This window comes from Canis lupus, chromosome 25, assembly GCF_048164855.1.
Source record: "Canis lupus baileyi chromosome 25, mCanLup2.hap1, whole genome shotgun sequence".
Lineage (NCBI taxonomy): Eukaryota > Metazoa > Chordata > Mammalia > Carnivora > Canidae > Canis > Canis lupus.
In genome coordinates, this window is record NC_132862.1 from 1,988,212 (window position 1) to 2,004,037 (window position 15,826).

General features: G+C 59.9%; 1 protein-coding gene across 8 annotated transcripts; it reads left to right on the forward strand.

Annotated features, from left to right (window-relative positions):
- Positions 1-347: 347 nt before the first annotated feature.
- Positions 348-15,527, forward strand: ITGB7 (integrin subunit beta 7). Of its 8 annotated transcripts, none has more exons than XM_072797769.1 (17): positions 348-499; positions 1,503-1,563; positions 6,465-6,582; positions 7,037-7,240; positions 8,889-9,090; positions 9,529-9,699; positions 10,302-10,543; positions 10,893-11,051; positions 11,311-11,406; positions 11,567-11,656; positions 12,560-12,706; positions 13,010-13,203; positions 13,544-13,767; positions 13,994-14,213; positions 14,365-14,573; positions 14,891-15,051; positions 15,285-15,527. In XM_072797769.1, exons 4-17 carry the CDS (start codon positions 7,040-7,042, stop codon positions 15,363-15,365), a joined length of 2,397 nt encoding a protein of 798 aa, XP_072653870.1. In that variant the 5' UTR covers positions 348-499; positions 1,503-1,563; positions 6,465-6,582; positions 7,037-7,039; the 3' UTR covers positions 15,366-15,527. The 8 variants fall into 8 exon arrangements, with proteins under 8 accessions (XP_072653870.1, XP_072653873.1, XP_072653875.1 ...); XM_072797772.1 differs by having other exon boundaries at positions 6,465-6,511; XM_072797770.1 differs by having other exon boundaries at positions 363-499; positions 1,479-1,563.
- Positions 15,528-15,826: the final 299 nt, after the last annotated feature.

The following is a 15,826-nucleotide window of genomic DNA, read 5'->3' on the forward strand; positions in this document are numbered from 1 at the left end:
TGACCCCACTGTTACCTTCTGTCCCAGTATCTCTCCTTGCCCCTGCGTGCCTTACCTCTGCAACGCCCCATCCTCCGCACACTGCCTGTGGCCTCTACCCCTGTGCCCCTCGCCCTCTGCGACTCCCCCTCCACAACCCCCCACCTTCTTCCCTGGGGCAGCGCCCTGCCTACCTTGTGCCTGGCTTTCTTCACCGATGATCTGTGCGTGCGAATGGGAGAGGGAGCTTGAGGATGTGGGAGTAGGAGAGAAGAGTGGGGAAAAGCAGAAGAAGAAAGTGAAAGAGGCTCTGGAGGAAACCACAGGGCCTGCTCAGGGCCTGCGGGGAAGGAGGGGTCATCGCCATGGTAACCCCTCCTGGTGGGGGAAGGAAGGGTACGAGGTAGAGGTAGAGGTCTGGTGGGCTGAGACCGGCTGAAGAAGCCCCCCAAGCCCCAAGGGCTCCCCTGGCCCGGCCACTCCTCCAATCCGCCTGCCACTCACTCCCACCCGCCGACAGGTGGGCACTGGCCTAGGGGCCGTGGCTTCTCGGTCCCTGTTGCGCCCAGGGGCCTCCTGGCAGCCGAGGGCCACCTGTGGACACAGATCTGCGGGCCCGGTGCTGCTCCAAGCTCCCTGTGGCCAAGCGTGAGGCGGGTGGAGGGGGGGGTGCCCTGTCCCCGGCCTCTCCCCTTCTCTGCTCCGTCCCCGCCTGCGCCGGCCTCGCCTGTCCCCAGCTTCCCAGCTCCCGCACCCGGACTTTCTCAGCCTCTCGCTGCTCCCCATCTTTCTCAGCCCCCGAGGCCTGGAGCCTCTTCCCAGGCCTCGGGTGGGCCGGGTCCTCTGGGGAGCCACTGACGCGTGTCACCTCCTTCAGTTCTCCGCAGCGCTCGGTTCCCCCGGAGCCGGGAGACGAAGGCGCAGGAAGGTCAAGCGGCTCAGGATGGGCTCGGGGACCGGGCCAGGGGCCGGGATGGGCCGGGGATGGGCCCGGGATGGGCTCGGGCGCTCCGGCTCCACGGCCCGCGGGTCCAGCACCCACTGGTACCCCGGGCATCGGCTTTTCAAAATTAGTGCGCATGATCCCTCATCCCCCCACCCCTACCGTCTGCCCCCCTGTCCCGCCCCTGTAGGAGGAAGTGGAGACGGCACAGCCTCTTGGGGAGCGGGCAGCCCTGGATCGAAGCCCCCCCAGCAGCCAATGGATGGCTCTGTGGCCTTGGGCAAAGACTTGTATTTCTTGCCTCTGGGCCTCAACATCTCCCTTTCCTCTTAGCCTCTACATCTGTAAAACTGGGGGGCTGTGTCCTGGGAAAGGTACAGCATGGTGATGTGCCCAGTGTGTGATAGGCGCTCAGAAGGCAGCCGAGCTTCCTGCCTTCCTTCCAGATCCCTCATCGTCATCGTCAACCCCCTTGGCTCAGTTCCACCCCCTTGGGCTCCACCTTCTCCTAGGTCAGTTACCCCACCACCCCGAAATCTCCTCCACCCCACCCCAGGGCGTGTCACTTCCTCCTCTGCAGCCTCCCAGATCAGTACACAAAGGCCACCGCTGCCGGAGGAAGGGCTGCTCTGCACGCACCTGTGAGTACCAGGGCACAGCCCTCCAGCCTCCTCTCCTCACTGGCCCAACCCCCACCTGCTCCCCAACTTCCATGAAAGAGGGTTCCAGGGGGCTCTGACCTGAGGATGGACACCCAGGATCTGGCTGAGACTTGAGAAAGACTCTGAACTCTTTTCTGCATTCCTAAGATCCTCATCCTAGTTCCCTCCTCTAGTTTCTCAAGCTCTCCCTCCGTCCATCTCTCCTGCATGGGTTTCCCAAAAGTGGGGCCGGAGGGAGGCAAAGAAGGTAGGGGAAGCTGCTATCATGTGAGTGCCCCCCACGTGCCAAGGATTATGTCAAGGTAGGGCTCTCCCAACATGACTCCCCAGCTCTACCCCTGCTGCCTGGTGGCTGGTGCTCAGCTCAGATCTGCCAGTGGCACGTTGGTATGGATACCACAGTCCTGGGAGACCGTGGCCCAGGGGCTCAGTTCTCTTCCCTCCCCGTGCTGCTGAGTGGGCAGCAGAGGATTCCACTTGGTTTGGGAGATCTGGTGGTTGGAGAAATGCTCTGTTTCTCAGGTGCTGAGGGGATGTTAGGGTGTATGTTGGAGTCAGGATTGAGGCCAGGAAAATGAAAATCATGGAGGGAAAGAAGGGAAGACTGAAGAAGACCCCTGTCCCGTCCCGCCCCAGAGTGGAGCCCACTGGAGCCGGTGGCGAGAAGGCACAGCTTTTGATGATGATGGTGCCTGGGTTGGAAGGGAGGGAAGTGGCAAACTGAGCCTCACCTGTCTTGGTCCCTGTTCGCTGTGTGACCATGGTGGGCAAGTCACTTGCCGCTCTGGGGTTCAGGGTTCCATTTGTAAAAAGAGGGGGATGAAGTAGACAATCCTGCTGCTCTATGGTCAGGATATGAGGGAAAAGGAAGTAAAACAAAGAGCTGTAAAGAAGTGGAGAAGAGAAAAGCAACAGAAAGATGTCATCAAATTTTTGAATGGGTGGGGGTGGCGGGGAAGGGGAGGGAGAGAGAGATGAGCAGAAAGAAGCAGAAGTTCATGTGTCCCCAAGTAAGGAAGGAGGAGGAAAACTGGGAGTAGGAGGAAAATTGGGGAGTCCTGTGCAGGGAGCCCCAGGGGGCTCCCTTTAGGGGAAATGAGAGGGTTTGAGATCTCTGCGTTTGTCTAATCCTGGGGGCCCCACCTGTGACAGATGAGTCAAAACTGGGTTTTGTGCTGTAGCATCTCCAACCTCCTCGACCACAGGCGTGCAGAACAAGCGGGGCTGAGGTTACAGAGGCTGAGCCCTGGGCCGGCCTCGCACAGACGTGTGGCTCAGTGACATATATACGCTGCACCTGAGGTCTCAAGTGGTGGCAAGCGGGGGAGGAGGATAGCTGAGGTAACAACGTGGCACCTCACCCTTCCCCACACTGTGTAGAACATCAGTCTGAACCTAGGCCCAGGCTGAGGGGGATGCGGATGCTCCAGGCCAGAGTTAGCCGCCCTCTCTCACACACCACTGGCGGGAATATACCTGGCCTAGCTGCCAGAGAGGCTATGTCAGGAATACTCGCCAACATTACAAAGGATACCTATTTCTTGGCCCTACAAATCCTCTTCCAGGGATTTATCCTACAGATTCACTTGCACACATGTGAAATCTTCATGGCAGCTTTAGTGTTTTGTTTTGTTTTTTTAGGATTTTATTTATTTGAGAAAAAGAGAGAGAACAGAGGGAGAAGCAGACTCCTCGCTGAGCAGGGAGCCTGATGCGGAGCTTGATCCCAGGACCCCGGGAGGGTCCTGAAGGCAGATGCTTAGCTGACTGAGGCACCCAGGGGCCCCTGCAGCATTCGTTTTAACAATGAACAATTAGATAACAATTTAAATCCCCATGAGAGGGGGTCCCTGGGTGGCTCAGCGGTTCAGCGCCTGCCTTTGGCCCAGGGCATGATCCTGGAGTCCTGGGATCGAGTCCTGCGTCGGGCTCCCTGCATGGAGCCTGCTTCTCCCTCTACCTGTGTCTCTGTCTCTCTCTCTTTCTCTCTCATGAATAAATAAATAAATAAACAAAATCTTTAAAAAAAATAATAAATCCCCGTGAGAGACTAACTGCCATGTAGTCCATCCATCTATGCAATGGAAACCTATACGGCTGTGAAAACAAAGAAGCAAGTTCTTTACTTTCTTGAGTAACAGGATCTCCAAGTAGTTAAAAGACAACGAAAAGGGCAAAATGGTGTGTACGGTAGAATTGTGATTGTAGGATTCCATCATTAGATTCTACCATTTGAGGAGTATATATACTCACATTGGTTTGTGTGCATGAACAATCCCTAGGACTGTACACAACAGGAGATCATGGAAAAAGATGGTCATTTAGTTGGAGTAAGGTGTGCAAATAAATGGGAGGATGGGGGATAGGAGTGGGAGATTCTCACTATCCTAATGTTTTGATTTTTTTAAAAAATTTTATTTATTCATGAGAGAGAGAGAGAAAGGCAGAGACCCAGGCAGAGGGAGAAGCAGGCTCCATGCAGGAAGCCCGATGTGGGACCCAATCCTGGGACTCCAGGATAACGCCCCGGTCCAAAGGCAGGCGCCAAACCACTGAGCCACCCTGGGATCCCTGATTAATGGAATTGAGCATCTTTCTTCTGCACTTGTTGGCCATTTGTCTATCTTCTTCAAAGAAATGCCTTCTTAACTCCTTTGCTGTTTAAAAATGAGGTGGTTTGGGACACCTGGTTGGCTCAGCAGTTGAGTGCCTGCCTTTGGCTCAGGGCGTGATCCTGGAGTCCCAGGATCGAGTCCCACATCGGGCTCCCTGCATGGAGCCTGCTTCTCCCTCTGCCTGGGTCTCTGCCTCTCTCTGTGTGTGTCTCTCATGAATAGATAAATAAAAACATTAAAAAAAATGAGGTGGTTTGCCTTTTTGTTGTTGAGTTGTAAGGGTTCTTTATATATTTTGGATACTTACCAGATAGATGGTTTGCAAGTATTTCCTCCCTTTCTGTAGTCTGTCTTTTCATTCTCTCCATAGTGCTCTTTGATGCACAAAACTTTCCTATTTGCACATTTATATTTTCATGAAGTCCAGTTTATCTATTTTTTTAAGATTTATTTATTTATTCATGATAGACACAGAGAGGGAGAGAGAGAGACAGAGAGAGAGAGAGGCAGAGACACAGGCAGAGGGAGAAGCAGGCTCCATGCAGGGAGCCCCACGCGACACTCGATCCTGGGTCTCCAGGATCACACCCTGGGCTGCAGGCTGCTCTAAAGTGCTGCGCCACTGGGGCTGCCCATGTTGCTTGTGCTTTTGATGTCATGATGTCATAGCTATGAATCCATTGTCAAATCCAAGGTCATGAAGATTTACCCATTTTCTTCTAAGAGTTTATAGTTCAAGGACTTACATTTGGGTCTTTGATCCATTTTCAGTTAATTTTTGTATATGTTGTGAGGTAGGAGTCCAACTTCATTCTTTTACATGTGGATCGCCAGTCATCCCAACACCATTTGTTGAAGCTTGTTCTCTCCCCATTGAATAGTTTGGCACCCTTGTTGAAAATCATTTGGCCATAAATGGATGGATTTATTACTGGACTCTCAATTTCATTCCATTGATCCATATGCCTACACTTATGCTAGCACCGCACTGCCTAGATTACTGTAGATTTCTAGGAATTTTGGAAGAAGTGCGAGTTCTTGCCAAGATTGTTTTGGCTGTTCAGGGTCCCATGCAATTCCGTAGGAAGTATAGGACCAATTTTTCCATCTCTGTAATTAAAGGCCATTGTGATTTATCTTTTTGATTTAAAAAAATATTTTATTTATTTATTCGAGAGAGAGAGAGAGAGAGGGAGGGGCGGGGGGCAGAGACACAGGCAGAAGGAGAAGCAGGCTCCATGCAGGGAGCCTGACGCTGACTGATCCTGGGACCCAATCCCGGGACCCCAGGACCACGCCCTGGGCCGAAGGCAGGCACTAAACCACCGAGCCACCCAGGGATCCCTATCTTTTTATTTATTTATTTATTTATTTATTTATTTATTTATTTATTTATGATAGTCACATAGAGAGAGAGAGAGAGGCAGAGACACAGGCAGAGGGAGAAGCAGGCTCCATGCACTGGGAGCCCGATGTGGGACTTGATCCTGGGTCTCCAGGATCGCGCCCTGGGCCAAAGGCAGGCGCCAAACCGCTGCGCCACCCAGGGATCCCTCTTTTTGATTTTTTAAAAAATATCTAGTTATTTATTTGAGAGAGAGTACGTGTGTGTGTGTGTGTGTGTGTGTGAGAGAGAGAGAGAGAGAGAGTAGTGGGGAGGGTCAGAGGGGGAGAGGGAGAGACAGGGAGAGAGAGAGAATGTGAGGCAGACACCCCACTGAGTGCAAAGCCAGATGTGGGGCTCAGTCCCACAATCCTGAGATCATGACTCGACCCTAGCTGAAACCAAGAGTCAGACATTGAATCCACTGAACCAGCCAGAAGCCCCTTAACTTTTTGATTTTTGAAGCATGGCTATGGCTTGCCTATTCGAATTTTTAATTAATACGTTTTTAAAAATCAGAAATTTGCTTCGTTTTCCCTAGAGGTCATGGGAGAAGCAGGCTCCATGCACCGGGGAGCCCGACGTGGGATTCGATCCCGGGTCTCCAGGATCGCACCCTGGGCCAAAGGCAGGCGCCAAACCGCTGCGCCACCCAGGGATCCCCTAGAAAGTTTTCTTATGGCCTAATCTTTATGCCCCTCACTGCCTTCCCTGCCTCTTTCCAATACTCCCTCGTCAGCTCCAGCCTTCCTTCCTCTCGTTCCAATTTCCTGACTTTCCTCCCTTAAATTTAGCACCCTTGACCCTCTTCCTTCACTTAGAATCCAAGATTATGAAAGCTGCAAAGGCCGTCCGATTACTTGTTCTCTGTCTCCTTACAGATGTGGAAGCCAAGGTCCAGGGAAACAGCCTGACCTGCCGTAAGCCAGTGAGTGACCGAGGCAGGACCAGAATCCGCTGTTTCCTGTCCGGTTATTCCCGCTGTGGCTTGGAATCCTGGTGAATAGACCTGGGCGGGTGTAGGCTTGAGCGCTTCCAGGCCCAGTCCCCAGACCCTTGTTAGGCCATTTTGCCCACCTTGGCCTAGTGAAGTCTGCACACAGGAGGGACTTCTCCCAGGCTCCCACCCAGGTGTGGTACCTGCCTCTTCCTGACATTTTAAAGAAACTGCTGAATCCACAGGAAGGCTGTGAGGGGAGATAAAGAATTGGGATTTAAGGAAAAAAAAAAGATGAATTGGGGTCGTGGGCTCCCCGTCCCCCTTAAGTAAGCTCTATGCCCAAGGTGGGGCTTGAACTCACCACCCTGAGATCAGAGTCAGCTGCTCTACCGACTAAGCCAGCCAGGTGCCCCGGAGGTAGTTTTGAGAGTGACAACCACAGGCTAAGTTTAGAGGACTGAGACTTTGGAGGGCCTCCCTAAGGGCCCACGTGACCCCGATATTCCATTGCAGGCCATGGTGGCTTTGTTAACGGTCCTTGTTCTCCTGCTGGCCCTGAGGAGAGGGGAGAGTGAATTGGATGCCAAGATCTCCTCCGCAGAGAAGGCCACAGAATGGAGGGATCCTGACCTGTCCCTGCTGGGGTCCTGCCAGCCTGCCCCCTCCTGCCGGGAATGCATCCTCTCACACCCAAGTTGTGCGTGGTGCAAGCAACTGGTAAAGATGGGCCTGTGGCCTTTGAACCCGGTGTATGTGTTTGTGCAGAACAGAGATACGTGTGTGATTGTGTGAGCAAATGTGTGATTTTCTGGGTGCACTCTGCAGTCCCATGTGTGAGTTTGTGCACATGGGACTCCTGTGTGTGACTGTGTGTGTACACATGCATGCAAGGTTCTGTGTGTATAGGTTTATGCATCCGTGTATTTGTGTGTATATGGAGAAGAGTTGTGACCATAACTCTGGAGCTGGAACTCACGCTCGTGTGTAGGTAGAGGGAGCCGTGGTACATACACATGTGGGAAAGTGCATTTGTCAGCTGGGCTGCCATGACAGCATCCCACAGGCCGGGTGGCTTAAGCAACGGGCATCTGTTTCTCACAGTTCTGGGGCCTAGGCATCCGAGATCAAGACGCCAGCCCATTTGGTTCCTGGGGAGGGCCCTCTCCCTGGCCTGCACACAGGTGTAGACCAGCTCTTTGGTGCCTCTTCTGGTAAGGGCAGCAATCCCAGGGCGCGAGGGGTCTCCCTCCGTGCTCCCACCTAACCCTAATTTCTTCCCATTTTCAAATGCCGTCACATTGGGTGTTAGTCCCTAGCACAAAGTGGGTGACTGGGTTTCTGAGTTTGTGTTGGGGCGCGCGCATGAGGTTCCCAGGTATGGAGCCGCCTGTGGCTGGGAGAGCAGAGGGAGGAGCTGGGAGCCGGTGGGCTTTGGGGAGAGGCCGAGGCTGCCCCGGTGGGCGCTCGGGAGGCGTGTTTGCCCGGCTGGTCAGGGCTGCTCTCTGTGCCTCGGGACAGGGCCCAGGGCGGGGTGCCAGGGCCTGGCGGCTGCCTGCACAACAGCCACCACAGGGTCCCAGGCAGAGGGAGAGCTGGGTGGGAGAGGGGACAGCCCCCTGAGACAGGCGCCCTGGGAGCCAGGTGGGCAGCAGGCAGAGCAGGAGGTGCCAGGCCTGGGCCTGGGGACACCAGGCATGTGTCTGCCTCCTTGGGTATCTGTACCTACCGGGGGCCTCAGGACCAGTGGAGCAGCCACTGTAGGCATTCCCTCCCTCCGGCGCCTCCCAGCCCCCAGGTACCGCGGGGGGGGGGGGGGTGAGGGAGGGGAGGAGGGCCTGAGCCTGCAGGCAGGTTGGACCTGGAGGCCAGGCTGCTCCTCCCCTGGAGGTAGTGAGTCCCCCCCCCCCCCCCCGCCCCCCCCATAGCTGTAGGAAGTCTGTGGCCGGCCCTGCAGGGGGCCGGTGTAGGTGCTGGGGAGGGGGGCAGCGGTGGGTGCTCGAGGAAGTGGGCTGTGACAAGGACCTGTGTGAGACCGCAGGGCAGGAGGGGAGGCATGGGGGCTTGGGGAGCTGCCTGCGAGGTGAGGGCTGCTGGGGCTGCGGTGGGTGCTGGGGGGGTAGGTGCTGCTCGAGGGGGTGTAGGTGCTGGGGGGGTAGGTGCTCGAGGAGGGGGGCGGCGGTGGGTGCTCTAGGAAGTGGGCTGTGACCAGGCCCGGGGGCGGGGGGGTGACCGCGGGACCGGGAGGGGAGGCCTGGGGTGACAAGGACGTGTGTGACCACCGCGGGGTCGGGGGCGGGGGCCCGGGTGGGGGGAGCTGCCCGCGAGCCGAGAGCCGCGGGGTCCCGACTCGCCTCCCTTGGCCCAGAACTTCACGGCGTCGGGGGAAGCGGAGGAGCGGCGCTGCGGCCCCGCCCAGGAGCTGCTGGCCCGCGGCTGCGCCCCGACGGCGCTGGAGGAGCCCCGCGGGCGGCAGGAGGTGCTGCAGGAGCGGCCGCTGGGCTCGGGCCTCCGCGGCGAGGGGGCCACGCAGCTGACGCCGCAGCGGGTCCGCGTGGCGCTGCGCCCCGGTGAGTGGGGGGATGGGGGGAGGATGGGGAGTATGGAAGGATGGGGGGAGGATGCGGGGTGGGGGGATGGAGGGATGGGGGAGGACGGGGGGGTGGGGGGATGGAGGGATGGGGGATGGGAGGGGAGGATGGGGGAGGATGGGGAGTATGGAAGGATGGGGGGAGGATGCGGGGTGGGGGGATGGAGGGATGGGGAGGACGGGGGGGGGTGGGGGGATGGAGGGATGGGGAGGACGAGGGGTGGGGGATGGGGAGGACGGGGGGGTGGGGGGATGGAGGGATGGGGAGGACGGGGGTGGGGGGATGGAGGGATGGGGGAGGACGGGGGTGGGGGGATGGAGGGATGGGGGATGGGAGGGGAGGATGGGGGAGGATGGGGGGTGGGGGACGAGGATGCCCCCCCCAGGGATCCCGCAGCTGAGCCCCCGCCCGCCGCAGGGGAGCCGCAGCGGCTGGCCGTGCGCTTCCGCCGGGCCGAGGGCTACCCGGTGGACCTGTACTACCTCATGGACCTGAGCTACTCCATGAAGGACGACCTGGAGCGCGTGCGCCAGCTCGGCCACGACCTGCTGGTGCGGCTGCGGGAGGTCACCCAGTCGGTGCGCATCGGTGAGCCCCCGCGCCCGGGCCGCCCGCCCCGCCCTGCCCCGCCCCGCCCCTCCCCTCCCGGGCGCGGCCTCGCGCTCCGCCGCCTCCTCCCAGAGCTGCCGAAGGGGCCCCGCAGGGACTCTGGAGGCTGCGGGCGCCACCCCCCTCGGCCCAGGGCCGCGCCCCAGCGACCCGCCCCCGCCCCCGCCCGCCTCAGCCCCGCGTCTCTCGCCGGGACCCAGTCGCCGCTGCACCCTCGACCCCCTGCTTTGCCGCCGGCTGCACCGTGCACCCTGCGCCCTGCGCCCTGCTCCCTGCACCCTGCGCCCTGCGCCCTGTGCCCTGAGCCCTGCACCCTGCGCCCTGCGCCCTGCACCCTGCGCCCTGTGCCCTGCGCCCTGCACCCTGCACCCTGCTCTCCGCCTCGGGACACCCTGCGCGACCTCCACCTGGCCCGCTCGGGTCTCCGCCACCGCCCACCGCCCGAGCCCCTGAACAGCCCGGCCGCCCTGCCCTGACTGTCCCCGCGCCCCCCAGCTTTGTGCCTCCTGCGCCCCGCAGCGGCCTTCCACCTGCCGCCGGCCGGTGACCTCTGGCCCAGCCTTCACCATGCCCCCTCCCAGGCTTCGGCTCCTTCGTGGACAAGACGGTGCTGCCCTTCGTGAGCACGGTGCCCGCCAAGCTTCGCCACCCCTGCCCCACCCGGCTGGAGCGCTGCCAGCCGCCCTTCAGCTTCCGCCACGTGCTGTCCCTGACCGGCGATGCCACAGCCTTCGAGCGAGAGGTGGGCCGCCAGAGCGTGTCGGGCAACCTGGACTCGCCCGAAGGCGGCTTCGATGCCATTCTGCAGGCTGCGCTCTGCCAGGTGAGGCGCTGCCAAGGGACCGGAGGCCGAAGCCCCGTTTGGGGCCAAGACTGCCACCCCGGGTCTGGCCGGGCCCAATCCTAGGGGAGCCCTCTGGACTACAGCCTCCGTGGTTGGCATATTTATTTTAACAATTTCCTGGTGGATTAGAGTGAAAGATCGCGAGGGAGAGGCAGGTTTTCCTAATTCATGAGGAGGCCTCAACTAACCCAACCCCGCCTGGACGGCTGGGGAGCAGAGGCGCTGCCGGCCCGGGCACACGCAAGCTGACTCAGAACGGGGCTGGCCAACCTTTGGCTCCTAGAGCCCGGGTGCACAGCCTACCTCCACCCCACTCCCCCGGCCCCAGGAGAAGATCGGCTGGAGAAACGTGTCCCGGCTGCTGGTGTTCACTTCAGACGACACGTTCCACACAGCTGGGGATGGGAAGTTGGGTGGCATTTTCATGCCCAGCGATGGGCACTGCCACTTGGACAGCAACGGCCTCTACAGTCGCAGCCCAGAGTTTGTGAGTCCCTGCCCTGAGTCACAGCTCCTCTGCCCCGAGGACCCCCACCCCAGCCTTACCAGTGACCACCCCAGCAGCTCCTCCTCTCCATGTCCCCCCGCTGCTCGGTCACCCCCCGCCCCAGCTGCTCCCTCCTCCTGCTGAGCCTCCAGGGTCCCACTAGCTGGTGGAAGCCTGGTTCCTGGACTTCCTGCGCATTTCCTTGGATGGTGTTTGGGGGGACCTGCGGCGCTCACCTTGTCCCCTCTCCCGTGCCCAGGACTACCCCTCTGTGGGCCAGGTAGCCCAGGCCCTGTCCGCAGCAAACATCCAGCCCATCTTTGCCGTCACCAGTGCCACGCTGCCTGTCTACCAGGTGAGAGCCCGCTGAATGCCACAGCTTCCCACCTGGAGCCTTTCTCGGCTCCCTCAAAGACCCATGCTCCTCCTCCCCGAAAGCCCCCGCTGCAGACCCCCAGAAGCCCACCTCCCCCGAACTGCGACCCACCATTGCCCCGGACTCCTCAATAACCCAGGAGCTGAGCAAGCTGATTCCTAAGTCCGCAGTGGGGGAGCTGAGTGAGGACTCCAGCAACGTGGTACAGCTCATCATGGACGCGTACAATGTGAGGGGCTGGGGCTGGGCCTGGGCGAGCGCGGGGACGGGTCACCGGAGAGGGGTCTGCAGGCTCTCCGTCACAGGCCCCTCGCTCTGGCTCACATCTGGAGAGCTGAAGCGTCTGGCTTGCACAGAGCACGGAGCCCCGCTCGGGGCCAGGAAGGAAAGGAAGCTTCACTGAGCTGCTATTTCATGCCACGCGCTGTCCTAGCGCACTTGCCGTTTGCCATCTCGTTGACCCCCCTAAATCCCTGTTGGCTGACGATTATTGCCCCTATTTTATAGATGGGGATGCAGACACAGAGGGCTGAACGACTTGCCCAGGCTCATGCAGATAAGAGACCGAAGGGCTGGCACTGGCGCCCCTAAGTCCGCCTGGAGCCTGCCTTCACTAAGCTTACAAATAGTTCAGAGATTCTCTTCACGGGAACCATAGGATTTTACAGGTAGAAGGAACCGCAAAGATCCACCAGGGTTTCTTGGGCTGAGGTCTTATCCCTGTAACCATGCCACAGGCTTATGACGGGTCATGGCCTCAACCCACGGCGAGAAAATCTGCGGCAGGATCCAAGTGCTCAGGACAAACTCCCTCCGAAGACTGCCCTTGAGCCCCTCGTGGGCGTAGGCCATATATCCTGATCTGGGGTTTGAGAAGCGGCCGCTGCGCGTTGCCAGTGCCTGTGTCCCCGCCCCCGGCAGGGCCCTTGCGGCTGCACTGCCCCATGTGGTCCCTCGGAGCGCTCACACTTCTTCCTGCAGAGATGCCTCCCGCCTGGGCAGCCTGGTGGGGGCGAGGGGCCCCAAGGCGGCCGAGGGCAGGGTTAGGGTGAAGGTTGGAAGGGCTGGAGAAGGCACGAGGTGGGGCGGGAGTCCTGCCTTCACCTGGTTACTCACTGTCTCCCTTCCACAGAGCCTGTCATCCACTGTGACCCTCGAACACTCCGCGCTCCCTCCTGGGGTCCACATCTCCTATGAGTCTCTGTGTGGGGATCCTGAGAAGAGGGAGGCTGAGGCTGGGGACCGCGGCCAGTGCAGCCACGTCCCCATCAACCACACGGTGAGAGCCGGCCCGGACAGGCCCAAGGAAGGAAGTGGGGGCGGGGGAGGGAAGTTGAAGCCGCAGGAAGAGATGGGGCAGACACGGAGAACAATGCAGAGGCTTGGGGTAGTCCTCGTGTCCTCTGGAAAGGCCTTCAGGAGCGGCTTCCTCCAGGGGGGCTCTGCGAGATGAGTGTCAGCATGACCCTCTCCCTTAAATTCCGAAGGACCAAGGTTCTGGATGATGAATGGGTTTGGGGTGTGCGTGCGTGTGCGCGCGTGCACAGGATCTTGAGTCTGATTTCTGCCCACGCGTCCTCAGGTGAACTTTTTGGTTACTCTCCAAGCTACCCGCTGCCTCCCAGAGCCCCATCTTCTGAGGCTCCGAGCCCTTGGCTTCTCAGAAGAGCTGACTGTGGAGCTGCACACACTGTGTGACTGTAACTGCAGCGACACCCAGCCCCAGGCGCCCCACTGCAGTGACGGCCAGGGGCTCCTGCAGTGTGGGGTATGCAGGTGAGGCCGCCTGCTGCCTTCTCCCCACGTGGCTCCCAGCACACGCCCGAGCCGGGTATTCCTCCTCCGTCTTCTGTCCCCCACTGGCGTCTCTAGACCTCTTGTTCAAGATGCCACCCTGACTTTCACCTAAAGCTTCCCGGACGCGCCGAGACCCTTCCCTCCACACTTCTGCTCCGCGGCGCTCAGCTACACATCGGCGTCCCTTCAGCCGCTCATCTCCCTCCAACTCTTTTGGGATCTTAGGCTTAGAGGATCCTGGGGACGATGGGTCAAGGGATGGTCAGACCCACCTCTCCTCCCCTGGTTGTGCTGACCCTGCCTCCTCCTCCCCTCCCAGCTGTGCCCCCGGCCGCCTGGGTAGGCTCTGTGAATGCTCGGAGGCTGAGCTGTCCTCCCCAGACCTGGAGTCTGGGTGCCGGGCCCCCAACGGGACAGGGCCCTTGTGCAGCGGGAAGGGACGGTGCCAGTGTGGACGCTGCAGCTGCAGTGGACAGAGCTCCGGGCCTCTGTGCGAGTGTGATGATGCCAGCTGTGAGCGACACGAGGGCATCCTCTGTGGAGGTACCTGTGGACTTTGGGAGAAGGGTGGGGTCAGAGTGGGTCCCAAGGGTATTTCGGCTCTGGAACTTCATGGCCCAAGGGAAAGTATCAAAGTTTCTGGTGTAGGAGCTGGAGGGGTCTGGCACACTCGAGAGGGAACTGGACGCACAGGAACAGCCCATGGTGGCGTGTGACACCCATGAGGAGTGAGGAGTATGGTTGTCACCCTGTGCGTGGCTCTCCCCAGGCTTTGGCCACTGCCAGTGTGGAAGGTGTCACTGCCACGCCAACCGCACCGGCTCAGCGTGCGAGTGCAGCATGGACACGGACAGCTGTCTCGGTCCAGAGGGGGAGGTCTGCAGCGGGCACGGGGACTGCAAGTGCAACCGCTGCCAGTGCCGGGACGGCTACTTCGGTGCCCTGTGTGAGCAGTGCTCAGGCTGCAAGACATCATGTGAGAGACACAGGTGAGGCCTTGGGTCTTGCAACTTGGGAGCAGGGGCCCGGGGGGGGGTGCGGGGGTCGGGGTGCGCGGAGCCGCTCCCACCTGCCCCCTCCCTGCCCTGTGGTGCGAGCGACTGCTGCCCAGCTGGTAACCTATTGGTGTCCACCGGACAGGGACTGTGCTGAGTGTGGGGCCTTTGGGACTGGTCCCCTGGCCACCAACTGCAGCGTGGCTTGTGCCCATTACAACGTGACTCTGGCTTTGGTCCCTGTCCTGGATGACGGCTGGTGCAAAGAGAGGACCCTAGACAACCAGCTGCTGTTCTTCCTGGTGGAGGAGGAAGCCGGAGGCATGGTTGTGTTGACAGTGAGACCCCAAGAGAGTAAGTGGGCAGGGATGCTGTGGACACACCACGGGGAGCCCCGGAAATTCGAAGGGTAGGGCCTCAGAACTGGGGTTGGGGAGGTGACGAGGGGAGGAAACCAGGCCAGGAGCTGAAGTAGAGCAGGGAGTCCAGGCAAAAGTGGAGGCGATGGGCCAAGAGGACAAGGCTAAGGCCCTGGGCCCTGAGGAGAACCTTGCACCTTGCTGGGTCCCTTTGTTTTAATGGCAAGCGAGGCTGGGAGGCTGGACCCGCTACGGGCAACCGTCAGTCCCCGTGGCCGGGCCCCCGGAAGTCCGCGTGGTTTCCTCCCGCAGGAGGCGCGGATCACACCCAGGCCATCGTGCTGGGCTGTGTAGGGGGCATCGTGGCAGTGGGGCTGGGGCTGGTCCTGGCTTACCGGCTCTCTGTGGAAATCTACGACCGCCGAGAATTTAGCCGCTTTGAGAAGGAGCAGAAGCACCTCAACTGGAAGCAGGTGGGGGCTGCCTCCTACCCCCCAGGCCTTCCCTGGTTAGGACCGCCTGGCTCGCCGCTTCCCGCCCCCCCCAGCCTCGACTCCTTTCACCTTGGCCCCCCCACTTTGGTCCGTGTCTGCTGTGCCCTATGCCCTGCTCTTAGGGCGCTGCTCGATTCCAGGGTGGCCCCTTGGGATCAGACAGGGGAGCAGCCCTGGGGCTTTTCCTCATCATTTCTGCCCTTCTTCCCCAGGAAAACAATCCTCTCTACAGAAGCGCCATCACGACCACGGTCAACCCCCAGTTTCAGGAGACAGGGAGTCTCCTTTCCTGAAGTGGGGGAGAACACTCAGGACTCCTGAGGAATGGTTGTCGCCTGCTTCATCCCCCGAGGGACACCGAGGGGCCTCCTGCTGCAGCCTGGCTTCCCTCCCTCACAAGGAGTGGGGCGTAGCCCCTGCTGCTCCCCGAACGCAAATAAAGTCTTCCCCCCAGAGCACAGCTGTCATCGTGCCTTACCCAAGGCCAGAGCAGGCTGTGGAGCCTGGGCCTCAGGAAAACCCAAGTGCATTCCTCCCCCTGCCACCTGAGGCCAGGGAGAGTCTACCTGACGTGCAGGAAACTCAGGTGGCTGCCGGGGTGGGGGCGCAGCAGGTGGAGGTGGGCTGCTCAATCCTCAGGTAGCGCTGACCTAGGCTACAGAGCCACGCTTCGAGCAGCTCGCTGGTACCCTAAACTCCCTCTGTTCTGGCGGGCAGGGCTTTGGGTTTTTCCCTACTCAGAAGGGATACCCTG

Bases quoted from the DNA above. Each gene is read 5' to 3' on its own strand.
- ITGB7 (XM_072797769.1), top strand. From the start codon at position 7,040: ATGGTGGCTTTGTTAACGGTCCTTGTTCTCCTGCTGGCCCTGAGGAGA. The intron at 10,544-10,892 runs GTGAGGCGCTGC...CCCCGGCCCCAG, and splicing joins TGCAGGCTGCGCTCTGCCAG to GAGAAGATCGGCTGGAGAAA. The intron at 13,768-13,993 runs GTACCTGTGGAC...GGCTCTCCCCAG, and splicing joins CGAGGGCATCCTCTGTGGAG to GCTTTGGCCACTGCCAGTGT.